Below are 19,573 nucleotides of genomic sequence, written 5' to 3' on the forward strand. Positions count from 1 at the left end.
GTCATTTTCCTTGCTTATCCCGATTATCTTAGCAATTTATATCTGTACATTTTGCATTTCTTTTTCGCTTTTTCTGTTCTATTTTATAAAAATTAAATTTTTCTTTTTAATTGCATTCTGTAGGGTTTTGATATCGATGTCTTATTTTCCTTTTTACCATCACTATATGTTGTTAAGGGGCATTTTTTGTTTTTTGTTTTACCACAATACTCTTTGAATATCCTCAGAAATTAGTAATAAACTTTGTTTACATCAGCCACATAAACAGGTTCCCGGGTTTGCTTCGTTAGATCAATTTTTAATGACTCCAGTTTCTTGTTTTCTCACGCTCAGCTTAGGAAGGTCACATGACCAAACCCAACAAGCAGGTGAGCCGTGATTGGAAATTACCTGAGACCTGAGCATTTGCGATGTTATTTTCAGTCGACAGTAAGTGGCAAATGGCCGCCCAACCCATCACTTGAAAATCACTGTCCTGAACAATGTAATTGTCCTTGACCCGAGTGAGGATAAGCGGTTCAGAAAGTGAATGCATGGATGGAAATGTGGTCTGGACTCTGGACAGATTTTGTCTGGCAAACAATTTTGTAGGTTTGCTCTTGTACTGCTCACTCAACACCCTTCTTTAAACAATGTCGTTTTTTTGTGTTGTTGTTGCCTTGACTGGGTGGAAAGTTTTATGTTTGTTTTTGTTTAAAAAATAAGAAACTTTTGTTTTTCTTTTCATGACTTCATTTCACTCTGAGGGAGTGACGAACATTGTGTTGGCCCTTTGATGATTTTATTTGATTTTTTTTAAATTACAATTGTCTTATAAAAAAAAGTGCATAGGCTATATAAGGTGCAACTTCACTCTATGCCTCGGTTGGCTTTGTTTTCCTGGAGAATTCTGTTTTGGCTGGTTTTTTTTTTAAGTAATTGAATAAAAATCAATCATTCAACAACGTGCTGAATGCTGACACTGGGAAAGTAACAGTTTTTGCCAGTGGCAAAATTAAATGTCATGCCTGTGTCACCTAAGTGACAATACAATACAACTATATATAGCGCTACAGCTGCAGCTGTAACAAAGCACTTTATATTTAACAAAAACAGCAATAATACTCTAATTATGCATGTACACACGGATATAAGTAACATACTGTGCCTGTGTGTGTATATATACTGTACACAGTATATGCATGTATAGATAGTAGTAGTAGATACAGATGCCGTTGGATAGATATCAGAGATGGGAAATTCAGGTCCAGAAAGTAAAACAAAACCTTGCCACGCTTTGGCTTGAGCCACAAGCGCTTCTACTCAACCGGCAGGTACATGAGGTCAGTTGATTAGAACCACCTGTGGCTCAAGCTAAACTGTGGCATGTTTTTACTTTCCTGACCTGAATTTCCCATCTCTGATGGATATACAGTATTATATATAGCCCTTGGGTATGGAACTCCGGTTCCTCGAGAGCCATATCCTGCCTGTTTTGGATCTCTCCCTACTACAACACACCTGACTCAAATGATCAGGATCGTTTCAGACTTCTACCGAGAATGCTGATGAGCTGATCATTTGAGTCGGGTGTGTTGTAGTAGGGAGGGTTCCAAACCAGGCAAGTTATGGCTCTCGGGGAACCGGAGTTGCATACCCCTGATACTATATAGCCGTTCATGCGCACCGCAGGTTTTACATGTATTTTGTTCTAGTGTTTTTGCCGTAGGTTGCTATCAAAGATGGTGGACTTGTTGCGCATGCGTACTATTGCAAGTCGTGTCTCGGGTACGCGCGTTTGAATTATGAATTAGTACTGGACGTACTAAAGCCTCGACACAGTATGTCCATTTCTATTTAACTGGACTAGAAATCTTCCGTTTCCGGATAAACTCGTCTGTGTGTACGTTGAAGCTTTTCTCGCTAACTTAGCATAGTTTGATAGCCGCGAACAATAACAACGAGACGTGTGTTCGCAACGCATAGCAAGGAAGAGATCAAGTGAGTGGAAAGTGTTTTGATTTTCGTGTAAAAATGTGTGCAAGAAAGACAGCACAGCACGAGGAGGAACGTTGTGGAGTAAATGAAGACAACAAGCCAGAACGTCAGCTACTGGGTTCGCTTTGCAAGTTGGAACCACAAGTGTCCTTACACAGTTCAGGTTTGTTCACTTACTATCACTTACTACTTAAAAATATTTCCTGTTTATTTTTTAAATGTAATTCTTAGTACCATTTCATAGTTGAGTGCATAAAATATCCAAGTCATTTCATAACACTGCCTACAATTTCAAACGCTCCAGTGTCACGTGAGCTTGACGTTCTCAAATAACAATAGAGACATAAGACCATGTCCTATCCGATATGACAAAATAAAGATGACAGAATAAAAGGCCATAGCAAATGACAACATCACTCACCCAACCCAAAACACAGTCACAACCAGTCATAGCATCCAGACTAACTTTTTTACTGGGAGCAGCACAGTGGCGCCTAACGTGAAATTTTAGGGACACAAGTAGTTTTATAAACAATTGACTCGGAAAGACAATATTCATCTACTCATTTTCGTTATATTACTGATGAATGCATTGAAGTGTGAAGCAGACGTTTGTCAGCAACAAAAAATATTAAAGTCTAGTAAATATATTTAAAAACAAAAACAGCAAATTTACTGGTTGCACTGAAGATCCACGAAGACAAAGCCAAACTTAAATGATCCACCTACAGCCAACCAAAAATGCCGTCTGCGTCTGTGGTACGTCATCCTTTTAACGTGTGTTGGGGGGGTGCTTGAACGTAAAAGGACTACACCACTTACAAGTGCAAATACATATGTGGTGTGCGCCTCCACTAGTCCTTGCAAAGATTGAATCAAGGCAACTGGACTCATCTTCTTTGTTGAAGACATTTCACTTTTAATCCAACAGGCTTCTTCAGTTCTTCTATTATCCTAAACATTGTCAAAACATTTTAGATGCAATAATACACAACGTCAGAATCACAACATGAGACTTGACTGAGCAAAGCTTGACTTTAACAACCCATGTGTTGGTCTGTTTTGTTTCCTGCAGACATCAATGAAGAAGATCTTAGTCCTGAGCAACAGCAGGCAGAGTCTGCCCAAATTAAAGAGGAGGAGGAGCCACAACCTCCTCACATTAAAGAAGAAGAGCAGGAGGATGAAATCACCAAGTCCCCGTTGACTGTGGTCAGTGTGAAGAGTGAAGCAGGTGATGGAGACCACTGTGGAGGATCACGAACAGATGGCCTCATACCGCCACTTTCAGATGGTGACAACATGACGTCACACTCTTCTGACAATGATGATGATGATGATGATGAACACTCGAAAGGTGATAAGACTCATCACAATGAAAAAGGACGAGCTACATGTTCTCAGTGTGACAAAACGTTTTTCAACAAGTCATCGTTGAAAAGACACGCAATGACACACACTGGGGAAAAATCATTTGCCTGCTCAGATTGTGGGAAAAGATTCTCTCTCAAGACACATTTAACAACACACATCAGGACACACACAGGCGAGAAACCTTTTGTCTGCTCAGTTTGTGGTAAAACATTTTGTAGAAGTGAAGATTTAAGAAGGCACTCGAGAACACACACTGGAGAAAAACCTTATGCCTGCTCAGTTTGTGGTAAAAGATTTTCTGTAAAGGCAAGTTTAACAATCCACACAAGAACACACACTGGGGAAAACATTTTTGCATGCTCGGTTTGTAATAAAAGATTCCCCAGGAAGGGACATTTAACTATCCACACAAGAACACACACTGGGGAAAAGCCTTTTGCGTGCTTAGTTTGTGGTAAAACATTTTATAAAAATGTAGACTTAACAAGGCACTCAAGAACACATACTGGAGAAAAACCTTTTGTCTGCTCCTATTGTTGTAAAGGGTTTTCTACAAAAGATAATTTAAGAAAGCACACAAGAACACACACTGGGGAAAAGCCCTTTTCCTGCTCAGTTTGTGATAGAACATTTTATAAAAATGAAGATTTGAAAAGACACACAAGAACACACACTGGGGAAAGACCTTTTGCCTGCTCTGTTTGTGGTCAAAGATTCACTCGAAACTCAGGTTTAACAAAGCACAAAAAAACGCACACAGAAAGTAAATTAGAATCAGAATCATCTTTATTGGATTAGGGTGTGAATAGTGCAGTGGCTGAGTCAATTCTGCTTCTTCAGAAAATTCCTATGTGCACTTCCACTGCCTCTATTTTGATGGGAATGAGGGGAGCCGCTTCGATTGGCCGCGAGTCGGGCATTCCATCCCACACAGCGCACAACACTGTATTTTATCTGCACTAGTCAAACAAACTACCAAATGAAAAAAACCTCCACCCATGCACACAGTTAGACTGCACTTTGCGCTAGACTTGTGCTGGGCATGAAAAGAGGGGCCATAAGGTAGGCTATTATTTAGCTAGACTGATACGATGGCACCTGACTTAAAAGAAAAAGGAAATGTCTGTAACAACGCGAGACAAAAACATCTTGTATTATATAAATTCAGTATGACATAAATCTGTAACATTAGAAAATGAATATGTTTAACTAAAAGAACTCCAAGGTACTGGTAAACGTCTATACAATGTGAATTTTTTTCATTTTTTTCCCTAGATCCTTGCGCAATATGGGGAACGATTCTGGATGACTTGTTTTACAAACAATTGTGTGTTAGTCGAGGGAAATTTGGTTACATTTGGATGCAAGGATTATCATATTGACGAAACCGGGAAAAAGACAATAGCAACATGCAAGGTTTGAAACTTGAAGATAAGAGACACAACATCCACAATCATCCTGTTTTGTCTTTTGATTCAAGAAACATTTTAAATTTGCCATAACACACCCCAACAATGAAAATTTACTCTGCAAATCTCACAATTGTGTGCCATGGTGACTTCTTTGTGAAATCTGACTTTGTGGAGATTGTGCAGAACAGCTATGTCTGAGTTGGAGCGGCTAGTAGGTAGCTCAACTCGCTGAAAGGGTAAAGGGCTTAAGAATACAATGAAAATAAATTACGGGTGTGACCTTAGTTCCACGATCAAATAGTGATTACACACGTCACACTCTTCTGACTATGATGACGATGATGATGATGATGACAACGATGATGATGATGATGACGATGATGATGATGATGACGAACTCTACAAATGTGATGACTTTTGTCAACAAGTCATCATTGCAAAGACACAGGAGAGCACGCACGGGAGTGGAACTTTTTGCGTGCTCTGTTTGTGATAAAAGATTCACTTGACGGCGTTAGCAAGGCACACAAAAATACACACTCGAGATAAGCCTTTTGCCTGCTAAGTTTGTGTAACATTTTCTTTGAAGACAAGTTTAACAGTGCACACAAGAACACACAGAATGTTTGCCTGCTCACTTTGTGGTTAAATATTTAGTAAAAATGCAATTCTATCAAGTGTAGTGGTACACACGCCTGAGTTGTGTGCGGGCAGCGTGGGATCGATTCCCGCTCAGTGACGGTGTCTGTGTGTGCCCTGCGACTGGCTGGCGACCAGTTCAGGGTGTAGTCTGCCTTCGCCCGTTGACGGCTGGGATAGGCTCCAGCAACTCCCCGCGACCCTGTATAGGATAAGCGGTTTGGAAGATGACATGACATGGCAATTCTATCAAGGCACTCAAAAACACACGCTGGGGAAAAACCTTTTGCCTGCTCAGTTTGTTTGAATCAACGGTTTGGTGAGTTCATGGCAAGAGGGAACAAGCTATTGGAATGTTTGCTGGTTTTAGTGTGCATTGTTCGCCTGAGAGAAGGAGCTACTTCCGTCCGTAGCCCACACTTGGTTCCGACCCATAAGTTGAAAATGGCTGTTCTGAAAAATATGCAATAGTCCCTGTTAAATATGGTCCGATTTTGTGCAGCAAACAATTTTGTAGGTTTGGTTACCTTGGACATAAAATTAACAACACGGTGCGGACATTGGGCAAGTTTTTACCAGTGGCTTTGGTGCGTCTGTAGAATCATCCTCGACATTTGATTGAAAGCAGTAGGTGCATTTCTCAAAACAATTGTCGCCGAAAACCATGACGCATTCCAAAATGTTATTTTGTTCTAGTAAAGTAGCCGTAGCGTGCTATCAAAATGGCCGACCTGGTGCCCATGCGCAGTACTGATTGTTTAGGCTCCGCGGATCGTAGTGTGGACACGTGCTTCACTTAATAATGCTGAACGGATTAAAGCGTTGACACTGTACGCGTATCACTGATTTACAGGACTCAAGTACAATAAATTAGAGCTTCGTGTCCGGATAAACGCCTCTGTGTGCACGTTGAAGCGTCTCTGACTAACTTACCTTAGCTTGCTAGCCGCTAACAAAGAGACGTCTAAGTACACGTCTCAAAGAAGAGATCAAGTGAGTGCTAAGTGTAGTGATTGTCGCGTGAAAATGTGTGCAAGAAAGACAGTAGAGCACAAGGAGGAACTTTGTGCATCAAAAGAGGACATCAAGCCCCAACGTCACATTTGCAAGTTGGACCCTCGAGTTGTCTTATACAGAGCAGGTTTGTTCACTTCATACTCTCGCTTGTTTAGTAACTACTTAATATACTTACAATTATTTATGTGTTTGTTTTAATTGAATTCTTGCTAGCGTTTTAGGTTACATTTAATATTATTGAAAACATTTAATATTATTGAAAAAAGCAAATGTCCACAATAGGGGCCCTGGAGGACCGGAGTTGGTGACCACAGCGTTTAAAACAAAAAAAAAAGAAAAGAAAAAGAAGAACGAAACTATATATGTGATTTATGTTAAGAGTACATTTCAAAGAAAAATGACATATTTGCCTTTTTAAACTACATATTAAAATATATTTGCTTTTTAGAAAGTTCAATCTATATATTTATATTAAGAGTATATTTGAAAGAGAGAAGACGTGTCTTTTTTTAAAAAAAAATTAACCCTATTATATTTGTATTAAGAGCAAATTTTATTTTGGCGGAAATGAAATAAGGACATGGAGAGGAGGGGCAGAGAATGGGGCCTGCAGCCAGACTCTCTTGAAGATCTAATGGTATCTCCTCATGGACCTAGGGCGCGGCTAATCAGCCTTGCAGAGGTTTTGGCCTGTGATGGCTGGGGTGTTGGGCCTCACAGTCCAATATTTCCCTTCTGTGGTCCATTCACAATAAACACCAGCTCACTCCACATTGCACACGCTGGAATATGTAGCATGTTAAAAATGAATAATTTAAAAAAACATCTCAGGGCCCTACATTAAGCCTTTTTGGGTAGTGGGCCCCTGACAGAACCAGCACTGGTGCAATGCGATAAGTTCAACTGATTCTTTAATGTTTAGGATCTTTGGACTGTATTATTTAAACCTTTAAGAAAGTATTCCTTCTTTGTAGTTACTTCTTTTTTGCAGTGTAAAATCTAACAATATTTGACATTTTATGACAATTATATGTCGTTCAAGCCATTCCTTATGGAAGAATATGGTTGATAGAACTATATATTTATTTATTTATCTATGTATGTATTTATTTAAAGTACAGTATATTAAAAAAAATATTGATATCGCGATAATGGCCTATGCATTATGCAAATTGCAAAGACGTGCAATGATTTCCTTATGGAATTGTATGCTTTTATCTGAAATTGACCAGTCAGATGCAAACTTATATGCACATTGCTTCCCAATAGTTGGACATTATCTAGGGGAATTACAATTAAATAGCTAAGAATACTGAACTTGCTTGTGTGTGTGTATATATACATATATATATATATATATATATATGTATGTGTATGTATGTATGTATGTGTATATGTATGTATGTATATGTATATATGTGTGTATATGTATGTATATATGTATACACACAATAACATTGATATCAGAACAAGTTATTTCTCTTAATATTGTTGCATAAAGTGTAAACAAACAAGCTAGTTTTCTTTTTGTATACTAACTTTTTTATCAGTATAAGCTGATTCTTTTTATGCCTTAAAACATCAATGTAAACGAACCATTTTGATAAAGTGCTTCATATATCTGAACAATATTCAAATTTCTCATTTGTGGAACAAAAAATGTGTACAAGTATTAGATTTGATATTTTCACATTAAACTACGTACCCTGCTGCTGTGATTGTTTGATATAAAGAGCAACTGCATGTAACAGTACATGACTGAGCAAATCTTGACTTAAGCAATCCGCATCTTTGTCTTTTTGTGGCCTGTAGAGCACAGTGAAGAATTTTTCCGTTCTGAGCGACAAGACCCACCACAAATTAAAGAGGAGGAGGCGACAGAGACCCCACACATAAAAGAAGAACAGCAGGAGGATGAAATCACCAAGTTTCCATTGACTGTTGTCATTGTGAAGAGTGAAGAAGATGATAGAGACCACTGTGGAGGATCCCAATCAGACAATCTCTTAGCTCCACTTTCAGAAGGTGACAACATGACGTTACACTCTTCTGACAATGATGATGATGATGATGATGATGACTTCTCCAAAGGTGATATGACGTGTCACACTAACAACAGACGAGTTCTCAGTGTGACAAAACGTTTGTCAACCAACAAGTCATCCTTGAAAAATCACACAAAAACACACACTGGAGAAAAAAGTAACGTTTTGCCTGTTCAGTATGTGATAATGTTTTTTCTAGAAAATATGGCTTAAAACACACGAGAACCGAGACTGGAGAGAAACCCTTTCCCGGTTCAGTTTGCAGCACACAATTCAGACAGAAGGGACAGTTAGACTCACACAGAATAACACACACTGGGAAAAAAAATGTTTTTCCCTGCTCAGTTTGTGGTCAAAGATTCACTTGGAACTTAGATTTAACTAGGCACACAAAAACGCAACACAGAAGATAAATCAGAATTGTCTTTATTGATCAAGTCTGTAAAAATACACAAGGACTTTGTCTCTGATAGTATGAGGCACCATAGTAATGCAATAACAACAACAAAATGAACATTTAGGACGTGACACCCAAAGCGCGCTCTGCTCCACTCCAACCGTTGGGACATTCAGAGCGCTTTTCAAATGTGCTGTTTGGTTATTCATAGTGCCACAAAAAAGGAGTGTGCACTCCACGTCAGGCAGTACATATGGTAACAGTTCTTGTCCACAGGTGCTGTTCTGTTGTGTTTATAGTCTATATAGTGTTGCTTTAACTGCAAGCACAAATGCAACCTAAGGTAGGAACCAGGCTGAGGTATGCAATGAGTTGTCACACGCACTAAAACAACCCCCCTTCAGGCTACCGTAAAACACACACACACACGCACGCACGCACGCACACACACACACACACTTGCGACTTTCTCATGAACCTTCATTCATTGAACTTGTTCAGGTGCAACAATGATAACTCATTTTTGTGAAGACATTTCACCTTTAATCCAGTAGGCTTTTTCAGTTAATTTTCTGTTATCGTAAATTATGCCAAAACATTTAGAAACAACAATGCACACAATGTCAACGTCACAACATGAAACTTGAGATAAGTTTGACTTTAGCAACCGCTGTGCTTGTTTTCTTGTGTCCTGTAGACTTCAGTGAAGAAATTCGTCCTGAGCAGCAAAGGCCAAAGTCCCCCCAAATCAAAGAGGAGGAAAAGCCAGAGAACCCACACACTAAAGAAGAAGAGCAGGAGGTTGCTATCACCAAGTTTGCATTGAATTGTGTCTTTGTGAAGAGTGAAGACGGTGATGGAGAGCACTGCGGAGGATCCCAATCAGATGGCCCCATAGCTCCACTTTTAGAGGGTGACAAGGTAACGTCACACTCTTCTGACACGGACAACGGTGATGAACACTCTAAAGGTGATATGACAAGTTACACTGACAACAGACAAGTGAAATGTTCTCAGTGTGACAAAACGTTTGTCAACAAGTCATCCTTGAAAAAACACACAAGGACACACACTGGGGAAAAACCTTTTACCTGCTTAGATTGTGGTAAAAGATTCTCCTGGAAGGGACATTTAACAAGACACACAAGAACACACACTGGGGAAAAACCTTTTGCCTGCTCCGTTTGTGGTAAAACATTTACTGTAAAGGCAAGTTTAACAATGCACACAAGAACACACACTGGTGAGAAACCTTTTGCTTGTTCAGTTTGTGGTAAAACATTTTCTAAAAATCAAGCTTTAACAAGGCACTCAACAATACACACTGGAGAAAAACCTTTTGCCTGCTCAGTTTGTGGCAAAAGATTATCTTCAAAGACACATTTAAAAAGACACACAAGAACGCACACTGGGGAGAAACCATTTGCATGCTCTGTTTGTGGTACAAGGTTCAGACAGGAGGGACATTTGAAAGCACACAAAAGAACACACACTGGAGAAAAACCTTTTCCCTGTTCAGTTTGTAGTCAAAGATTCACTCGTAAATCATTGTTAACAAAGCACACAAAATCACACACCAGAGATAAATCAGAATCATCTTAATTGGCCAAGTATGTAAAAACACACAAGAATTTGTCTCCGGTTGTATGAGCCACCATACTATAGAGCAGAGGTGTCAAACTCAAGGCCCGGGAGCCAGATTTGGCCCGTGAAGGCAAATCATGTTTTGACTTGAGTTTCTTTGAAATGCTCTTCACTGTTAACATATATATTTTAACAAATATTTCAAGCATTTGTTAGCAATCCTTCCTTTAAAATACATGAAAAAAATGACAAAATAGTTTGAACAAACTATTAACTGGCTTCTGATTTCAAAACTAGCTATCCATCAATTTGTTGTGTATAAGGCGATCATACATTTACACGGGTTCACAGTCGTAACGGCCTTCCGAGTAAAATCAGAACTATGATGTGGCCTGTAGCAAAAATAAGTTTGACACCCCTGCTATAGAGTGTTTTTAGGTATGTCCCACAATCCCATGCAATCGTCCATTTTCGATGGCCACCCCTCCTTTTCCTTGGGAACACACATGCTGGTCACTTGGACTCTTTTATGCGACTTTTTTTAGTGCATTTAAACCGTCTGTTGCGATGGAGAAATGCACAGGAACTTTGAGCGGGCAGGCGAGTGTGCGGTATGCTGACAAATTGCGTCTGTCCAACAATTTGGACGCATACAAACTTCAACAAAGAGACTGGATTACTGACCCGCAAGCACTGCCCGTCGTGACTTGTATTGTTCTTGTCCACAACCTCAATTTCCACCCAAGCCCATTCTGTGAATTGAAGGACTTCCAGAATTATAAAAGTATGGAGGCATACGACCGGTTTGTGTCCGGCTGGGTTTGCGATGTGTTTGTGTGTTTACAATTGACATGATCGTGACTGGGAGGGTTGTGAGAGCAAAAGTGCTTCATTCACAGAGACTCTCGGAGCAGGGCAAACGGCACACACGATACACTCTCAACATTAAATCACTTCTGGTTAGATCATTTTAAAATGAGCCTACCCATCTTAAATACCAGCATAGGCGGGCATAGTTTTGTTTTGTTTCCACGCTGGTCTCATCAGCTACTAGCAAGGCAAATAGCAAGACCAACACGAACACACTACACTACCGGACAGTCACGTTTTTTTTGTTTTTTAACAGGGTAGTCTAACTAATGTACAAATTTGCCTTGTAAAATAAAGGGCGTAGGCTTGACCAGCTGCGTCTTCATTTATGCATTTCTGTTTGGCTTTGGTTTCCTGCACAATTGTGTATACTGTATATATGTATATTTCAATCAACAAGGTGCTGACATTGGCAGATTTTGATAGCGGGGGGCGTGGTTGTTGCTGCAATTATTATGGTGGACCGCGACATCCTCTTGCACATTTGGAAGGAATTCGCAGCTCGGTTTGATGTTGTCCCAGCTGCCGTTAGTGGCCACATTGAGCATTTGTAAAACATGAAATAAAAACTTAAACATATGTACAACACATGTCCAAATCAGTTTTCTATTTTTTTTGTTTTTTGAAATATCATGTGATGATTTCTGTGTAATCTTTTTGAATCACCCTATATTATCTCAGATTTCTTGGTTTTGATACAAAGGCTTTTATATGACGTAGTGTAGTTAAAGTGGAAGTCAACCCAAACAAATGTTTTTCAAGAAGATATTCTATGCAAGCCCACTAGTTGAAACAAGGCATTCTGATAAATATTGCGTTTGTGGGATAAGAGTCAATCCATCTTTTTTAGCCATCTCTGGGGGCGGCCATTTTGTCACTTGTGTCAACTGAAAATTACATCACAACTGCTCAGGGCTCAGGTAACAACCAATCACAGCTGACCTGTTTTCTGAAGTTGATACCTTATAGGGAATCGAGCCTTTTCTGCAACACCTGTTCTTCCCTCTGGAGTGACCTTCCATGATGTTAGGCAAGCCCCTCTCGTTGTTCATTTTTAAAACTAATTTGAAGAAATCTTTTTATTGTTTGGCTTTCGACCCAATGTGAGAGTGACACTTTTCTGCTGTTTTCCGGTGTCTACTCTATATGTTTTAGTATCATTAATTTGTGTTTTAATTTATTGCTTTCCGCTGTCTTTGTTGTTGTATTATTGCAATTTTTGTTAAATGTAAAGTGTTGCAGCTGCAGCTGTTGTGAACTGCGCTATATAATTGAGGATGTATTGTATCGATACGGTACGATGGATACACTGGAGGGAAGCAGTTGCGTGAAGGCGCCGAAATGAAAGCAGCAAATGTGAAGTGTGACGTTGCTCGATCCGGTTAAGATGCGAGCACTTGGACTTTCACCTTTCAGAGTGTAAGCGCTGCCCAGTGGAAGTGAGCCAAAGTTGCCTCTTACTTTGCGTTCGGTTCTACTGCCATATAAGCGTTTGTCTATGTACAAACGCTTGTAGTGGCCTTTTGAAATGACGTCACCAAGTAAAGTACATTTCTTCATGACGAACGTTCTTTGCACTCTGCATTCTGTGACGTAGTGTGAGCACGTCCTTGGACCCGATTATGCCGCGCGCACGGAGAAGCAACTGCAGTTGAGCATGACATCGTCCTGACCGAATCTACCGCGCTGGCTTAAGTGAGCGTCACGAGCTGCGGCGTTAATTCCGGCGAAGATGCTTCTGGACTCGCCGAACACGAGGATGCGGTTCGGAATTGCGTTCTTTGTGGCTCTCGTCGCCGTTGTCATATTTGGCATGTGGTGGACGTGTACGTGTAAGCAAATATTCCCTTTCTCTTGGGACGTTTCGCTGATGTTTTGTTTAAGTCAATGGTGTAGTATTCCTTTAATTTGGAGAGTTCAAATATATCGAGTTTTCGATTCTCAAGAAGCTTCATCTCACTTCGTGTGTTTCTGTAATAATTTGAGGGGTTGAATGTGATCTTTATTGGGTTTAATATGATCTTTTGATGGCAAAATAATGTGCTAGTAAGCGCGACGTCTGATCAATTAGTGATTTCGAAATTTCATTGCTGACAAATGTTTTTTAAAATAACATTGTCCACTACAGAGACTGTTATGTGGAGAGAATATGGGACGAGTGTTCTCACTGTATTCCATGATGCGCCATTGGACACAATACGTCAGACCTCTTATCTTGAGGTGTTGAGGGTCAAAATATATTGTCAGTCCAACGAAAGGTGCCTGGTGTCCCATTAGTGCAACAACAAAACAGCAACATTTCTATAAAAACAAGAGGCATAACTTGAAGCCTGTTAAATGCGATCTGTATGGTACGGAAAGGTGTCAATTTAACGGCCCTTTTGATATGGACTTTGTTGTCTCGTACAGCGCCTCCCTGAGGGCAAAACCTAAAAAAAAAAAAACGTCCCTTGTGCTTTAATCCGGCACATTAAGCGTTGACATCAAGAGTCTTGGAAATGTAATTTTCATCAAATTAAATCCTCATGAAGTTCAAATTAAATCCTCATGAAGTTATTGGCCAGTTGATTTTTTTGGAATATGAAATATTTTCTTGCTATAAGTGGGAAGGGTGCATAACAGAAAATAATTTAGAACAACTGCCCTTGGGGTCCGTGTACCCCTGGTTGAGATACACATGATCTAGATTGTAAGCAAAGGCATTTAGACTCGGTTGAATTTTTTTGTTCCCGCAAAACGTTAAAAAATAATACCGGTAATGATGCTATTAGGTTAGCGTAATAAAATAACGCGACAGTGGTTCCAAGTTTCTGGCGATGGGACAAAAAATGTCGAGGACACGTTTTTTGTCTTGGAACACTTGCAATGGTCAAAGTGACCCTAAAATGGCCGCTGCCGCCAGACAAAATGGCGGATTTCCGTAACGCCTCGATGGCGCTACCTTGTACCCTTTTGTGGAACTGCATGAAGAGCAAGCATACTGTATGTGAGTGCGACGTCATCGTGCACTAATGCGTCAGACTAATTCCCGATGTGTCCTCAGACATTTGGGTGTCAGAGTGTGAGCCGGGGTGGCTCCAGTACAACTCGAAGTGCTACAAGCAGATGACCGGCACCAATGGTTGGCTGGGGGCCCGCCACGAGTGCATCGAGGAGGCCAGCGACCTGGTCTCTATCACCTCGTTGGACGAGGAAAACTTTGTGAAGAGTGTAATGGGCGAGCACACCCGGTTCTGGATCGGACTCTCCAATCTGGTGCGATGGAAGCGCAAGCAGCTGTTGACTCTATAGTCTGTACTGGTACTCGACTGACAATTTGGTTTCATTTCTGCAGAGATGCGACGAGTTCTGGTGTGACTTTAAGGGGAGCCTGGACATGACTTGGTCTGACAACGGTTTGACGGCGGACTACACCAACTGGGACCATAATCAACACGCTAGGTAAAATAAAGTCACATCTTTGTGTGCCGTGATTGTGCAGGCAGGATGTTGAGATTTCAAACTGATTTTCGAAATGTGGGAGAGAAGGCGTTTGCTGAAGAGGGAAAACATGGAAACCCTCCACGGAAACCGGAAAGCCTGTTTGTCGTGTCTCATTTGACACGACTTCTCCCAACAGCCTCACAGATGAGTCCTGCACATACATGAACCAAGGGGCTTTTGAAAACCCTGACAAGTGGAGACGTGGCCTATGTGGATCCTCGTTGGCATTCATGTGCAAACGGAAGCTGAAATGTAAGCGTGCATATCGCCATGAGAACAACGTTTCATGACTGTCAATTTATAAATACAGCGGCCTGCAACTGATGTAACTTTATTGTCCTGCAGCGCACAGGGCAAAACACCTCTGTGCCTTAATCCGGCCAACCTAGTGTGACGTCAAGTCTTGGACATTTTATTTTCATTCTCACATCAATTTCTCATTGAAATATTGGTCAGTAGATTTATTGTTAACAATCGGAGTAATTGCCCAAGTGCTGTTTAAACAAATAAACAAATAAAAATAGCAATATGCTTGATTGAGTTTTTTCTTTATATTGTCAGTTGAATCAGTTTGGACTACTGGTGATTTTTTTTTCTATTTCCCCAAAATGTAAACACAAATTAATGAGAGCAATGATGCTTTTAGGCTATCATAATAAAGATATCGAGGACAAGTTTGTTGTTTTGGTAGACAGACACACAGCCATTTTTAGATTAGAGCAATGATGCTATTAGGCTTCATAATAAAAATATCGAGGACAAGTTTGTTGTCTTGGTAGAAACACAGCTAAAAATGGCCAAAGTGACTAAAAATGGCCTCCATCCCACCCAACAATCGGGTGGGCTTGTTGTAACGCCTCGATTGCCAAAATGTGTCCTCAGCCAATCGGGAGCCACAGTGTGAGCGGGGGTGGCGCCAATACAACTCCAGATGCTACAAGAAGATGACGGGCACCAATGGTTGGCTGGGGGCCCACCATGAGTGCGTCTGGAAGGGCGGCAACCTGGTCTCCATCAATTCATTGGAAGAGGAAACCTTTGTGAAAGGTGTAATGGGCGAGCACACCCAGTTCTGGATCGGACTCTCCAATCTGGTGAGGTGGAAGCGCAAGCAGCTGTTGACTCTGTACTGATACTCAGACTGACAACAAGGTTTGGTTTCTGCAGCTATGCAGCAAGTCCTGGTGTGACTTTGAGGGAAGCCGGGAGATGACTTGGTCCGACACCGGGTTGACGGCGACCTACACCAACTGGAGCCGGAGTCAGCATATTAGGTCAAAAGTCACATCTTTGCACACTTTTGGTTATGCAGGTGGGGACACATGTTGAGATTTTGTAACAATTTTCAAAATGTGGGAGAACGCACACATGACAAAAGGGAAAAGGCGTTTGCCGAGGAGAGAAAGGATGGAAAGCCTCCAACTCGGCCCGTTTGTCGGTGTCACACTTTACTGTCTCCCGACAGCCTCACAGATGAGTCCTGCACGTACATCAACCAAGGGGCTTTTAAAGAACCTGGCAAGTGGAGACGTGGCATGTGCGGATCCTCGTCGGCATTCATGTGCAAACGGCATCTGAACGGTAAGCAAGCACGTTCATCATGTTGATGTTAAAAAGAGAAAAGCCTAGTCTCACAATGTCTTCCTGCAGGTGGCCTGGATGTACAACTGCCTTCTAACAAAGATCCCAATTACGTTTTCAAACGAGAAGAGAGTGAGTCGTACTAAAGCTACTTTTTACACCTTCCTTGTCCGATCATGATTTTCCACCCAAATTTTCTTTTGGGCTTTAGCTTCCTATTGCGACTCTGGCGAGTTCCTGTATGGCGATTTTTGCTATCATTTCGAGATGTCACATCGGACTTGGCAGAAAGCCGAGAACTTGTGCATCGGACGAGGAGGTCACCTGGTCAGCATCCACTCAGACAAACAGAGGAACTTCTTGACCGGTGAGTGCCGAAGACTAACTGGCGATGCCGGCAAAGATCCCCAACAGCTTCATAATATCCATCAAGTTTGGCCGCTGTTCTCGGACTAAAGCCGCTGTTTTCCTTTCCCCAAGACCATCTGCCTAAAGAAACGCATCCTTTACACCAATTATTTGCACACAAGCCATTTGTGGGATTCAAGAAGAAGAAGAACAAGCTTGAGTGGAGTGACAACACACCTGCAGTAAGTTAAGCATTTGCAGTAGTCTCAAACTGTTGTATAATCATGCATTAAGCTGAGAGAAGTTATAATTCAGAAAAGGTCATTTTAACAGTAAAGCCTAGTATCACAAATTATGGGGAAAATTGAAAAGAGTCAGTGTCATAGCAGTAAAGCACAATATCAAGAGAAGAAAAGTCTCGCTTTGACAGGGAAAAAGTTAAGTCAGAGTAAAATGCAGTATATGAGGTGTTAGTCATTTTAAAATTGAATGACTAAAGATATTGAAAATAGTGAGGGTAAAAAATGAAGAATTCCAATCAATGATTGATTGCTTCTGGACAAAAGGCAGTGGGAGGCCATCCTGACTGAGTGCACAACACGCTGAAGTGACTTTCCCACTGCCGTCCGCAGGACAATATCGAGTGGCAGGGAGAATCTGAGCACGAACTCTGCGCAATACTAAGCGATGCTGGACAGATGTATGAATGGGCGTGCTCTATCAAGATGACGTCTGTCTGCAAAAAAGGTCCAACAGTCACAAATGCTCACTTTGCACGTCTTGTAATGTGCTCACTCATATTTGATCCCTCTTGTATCCATACAGCCAAGCGCTGTGAACATAAACCTGACAAGCAGGAGCAAATCTGAGTAAAAAGCCATTTGTACTATTGTAAAGATTTAACAGAAAGTTGTCATTCTTCTCTGATGATTTCAACGAATCAGCCGTCCATTGGCAGAATGCAAAATGGTGTTGGTTGTGAGGTTTTAACTGTGCGTAATTACCACGTTTGCTTGCATGTGTGTCCCCTATCGGCCACGCCCTAAGTCACTGAATCACCTTGGCCACCCCACTGACAGAATTTAGCCTCTGCCCCTCCCTATGTGATGCTTCATTATTTCCCAACACGTGCTGTAATCCAAGATTGGTTTTCCTCTCGCAGGAAAGACATCGCTGACTAATCAGGAACTAGAGAACTGCGGAAGCTCAACCAAGCAGCTGTCATGTTCCACTAATGACACCACATGCTCATGCGTGCTTTCCATTATTTCTCACCTGGTGAGTTTTTTTTTTTTTTTTTTTGGGAATGCCCAGGAAAAGTTGTACTTTGCAGAATTGTGTTCCTTCATTTGTAATGAACATTTCTCAACACATTGGAACAACAAACTACAGTGGTACCTTGACTTAAGGAGCTGCTGTACTCCACGTCACCTCTCACCGCACACACCCTCAAACGCACGTGAACCAGACATCCAGACTCCAGGTTCTGACATCATTCACTCGGCCAAACCCCTTAGAGGCACCAATAAGGGCCTTCAGTCTGGACTGAAATAACGCCCATTTGTTTATTGACATTGTTTTTTTATTTACAAAGTTGATTCATGTCATACCGTCAGTGCTGTTTGTCATTATTTAAAACATGCAAGCAAAATTGTTTGTGGGTTTTGGGCGGTGACGGAATAGGTTAATGGCGCTTCATTTTAATGAGCAAAATGTATTGGTTGTATCTAAAATATAAGTTGATTGTATCTCTGTCTTCACCTAATTCAGGACATCTTGGGCAATATTTTCCCCCACTGCACAAATTGACTCTTAACCGCAGTCCCCATGAAAAAATAAATTCTACACAAACTGCATTCTCTGCTTCCTGTAACTTTTCTCATTTGTGTGTGTGCAGAGTAATGGATTCGTAGTGCAGATTCCCAACGGTCTTTGTGTGAGCCGAATAATCGTCATCAGAGGACGAGTCATTGCCAAGGCAAAGAAGTAATAAGCCATGTCCCCACACTTACCATGACAACACCATTGTGTGTTTGTTACATGACATCACCTTCCACCTTTGTGCGTTTGTGTTGCAGGCTCGTCGTAAAATTAGAGCATGCCGCCAACACTTTGACCGCGCTGCTCCTCGAGTCTGACTTCAGTAGCAGAAAGGTCAAGCTGTTGGCCAAAGGTGACATGGTAGCAGGCACAGAAAAAGAGTTTTCTGAACAAAGCTTCCCCTTTGGACCCGGACTCGACTTCAAGGTCAAGTGAATCACTATCACTACGTCATAGCACACAAGGCTTCATTCCGGCCATTTCTGTTAGAACACGTTGGACTCAAAGGTTCGAGGTTTGAATATTGGCCGCAGCCTTCTCGTGCGGAGTTTGCATGTTCTGCCTGTGCGACTGGCTTTTTTTGTAACATCATTGAAGGCCAACAACTTCTCGATTGGGGCCTACATGAGTCCTGACATTATAGAAAATGAACATTTACTGGTTGAAGTGCGCTTTTATTCACCCTCCTGGCTCTTTGTCATTCAGATTGTCATCCAATGTGATGCCGACGTCTTCCGCGTTACCATCAACAACATCCACCAGATGGAGGACAAATATAATCTTGACCTGCAAAACATCAATCAGATGTCGGCGAGGGACGTGACGCTGACTAGCGTCAAGCTGATGTGACGTCGCCGTCCAGACGTCCACATCCTGTCTGGATATTTATTTTAGCACTCACTGCTACCACTTTCTATTGTACTCTTGAATACTAAGTGATTTTATCATTTTTGAAAGGTAATAAAAGTATTCCTGCATTCACCCGAACATTCCAATAAATCTTAATAGTCCACAGTGGAATGACC

At 41.2% G+C, this 19,573-nt stretch overlaps 1 protein-coding gene and 1 pseudogene across 4 annotated transcripts; both read left to right on the forward strand.

Moving 5' to 3' along the window:
• The first annotated feature begins 1,732 nt into the window (after positions 1 to 1,732).
• LOC147149888 (uncharacterized) lies at positions 1,733 to 10,416 on the forward strand (annotated as a pseudogene). Its single transcript, XR_015086125.1, has 4 exons — positions 1,733 to 2,140; positions 3,053 to 3,334; positions 8,232 to 8,861; positions 9,845 to 10,416. The product of XR_015086125.1 is annotated as an uncharacterized LOC147149888 (transcript).
• Positions 9,669 to 19,529, forward strand: LOC147149889 (C-type mannose receptor 2-like). Of its 3 annotated transcripts, none has more exons than XM_086024870.1 (15): positions 9,669 to 9,782; positions 14,359 to 14,570; positions 14,650 to 14,756; positions 14,935 to 15,050; positions 15,681 to 15,892; positions 15,966 to 16,072; positions 16,264 to 16,379; positions 16,449 to 16,511; positions 16,591 to 16,746; positions 16,860 to 16,969; positions 17,360 to 17,474; positions 17,890 to 18,005; positions 18,625 to 18,713; positions 18,806 to 18,974; positions 19,254 to 19,529. In XM_086024870.1, the coding sequence occupies exons 2-15, from the start codon at positions 14,421 to 14,423 to the stop codon at positions 19,395 to 19,397; spliced, it is 1,770 nt and encodes a 589-aa protein (XP_085880996.1). In that variant the 5' UTR covers positions 9,669 to 9,782; positions 14,359 to 14,420; the 3' UTR covers positions 19,398 to 19,529. The 3 variants fall into 3 exon arrangements, with proteins under 3 accessions (XP_085880996.1, XP_085880995.1, XP_085880994.1); XM_086024869.1 differs by lacking the exon at positions 9,669 to 9,782 and adding an exon at positions 12,918 to 13,141; XM_086024868.1 differs by lacking the exon at positions 9,669 to 9,782 and adding an exon at positions 12,919 to 13,147.
• The last annotated feature ends 44 nt before the right edge of the window (positions 19,530 to 19,573 follow it).

The sequence above is a fragment of the Filicampus tigris genome, chromosome 3, assembly GCF_054856515.1.
Source record: "Filicampus tigris isolate MCC_2025a chromosome 3, RoL_Ftig_1.0, whole genome shotgun sequence".
Taxonomy (NCBI): domain Eukaryota; kingdom Metazoa; phylum Chordata; class Actinopteri; order Syngnathiformes; family Syngnathidae; genus Filicampus; species Filicampus tigris.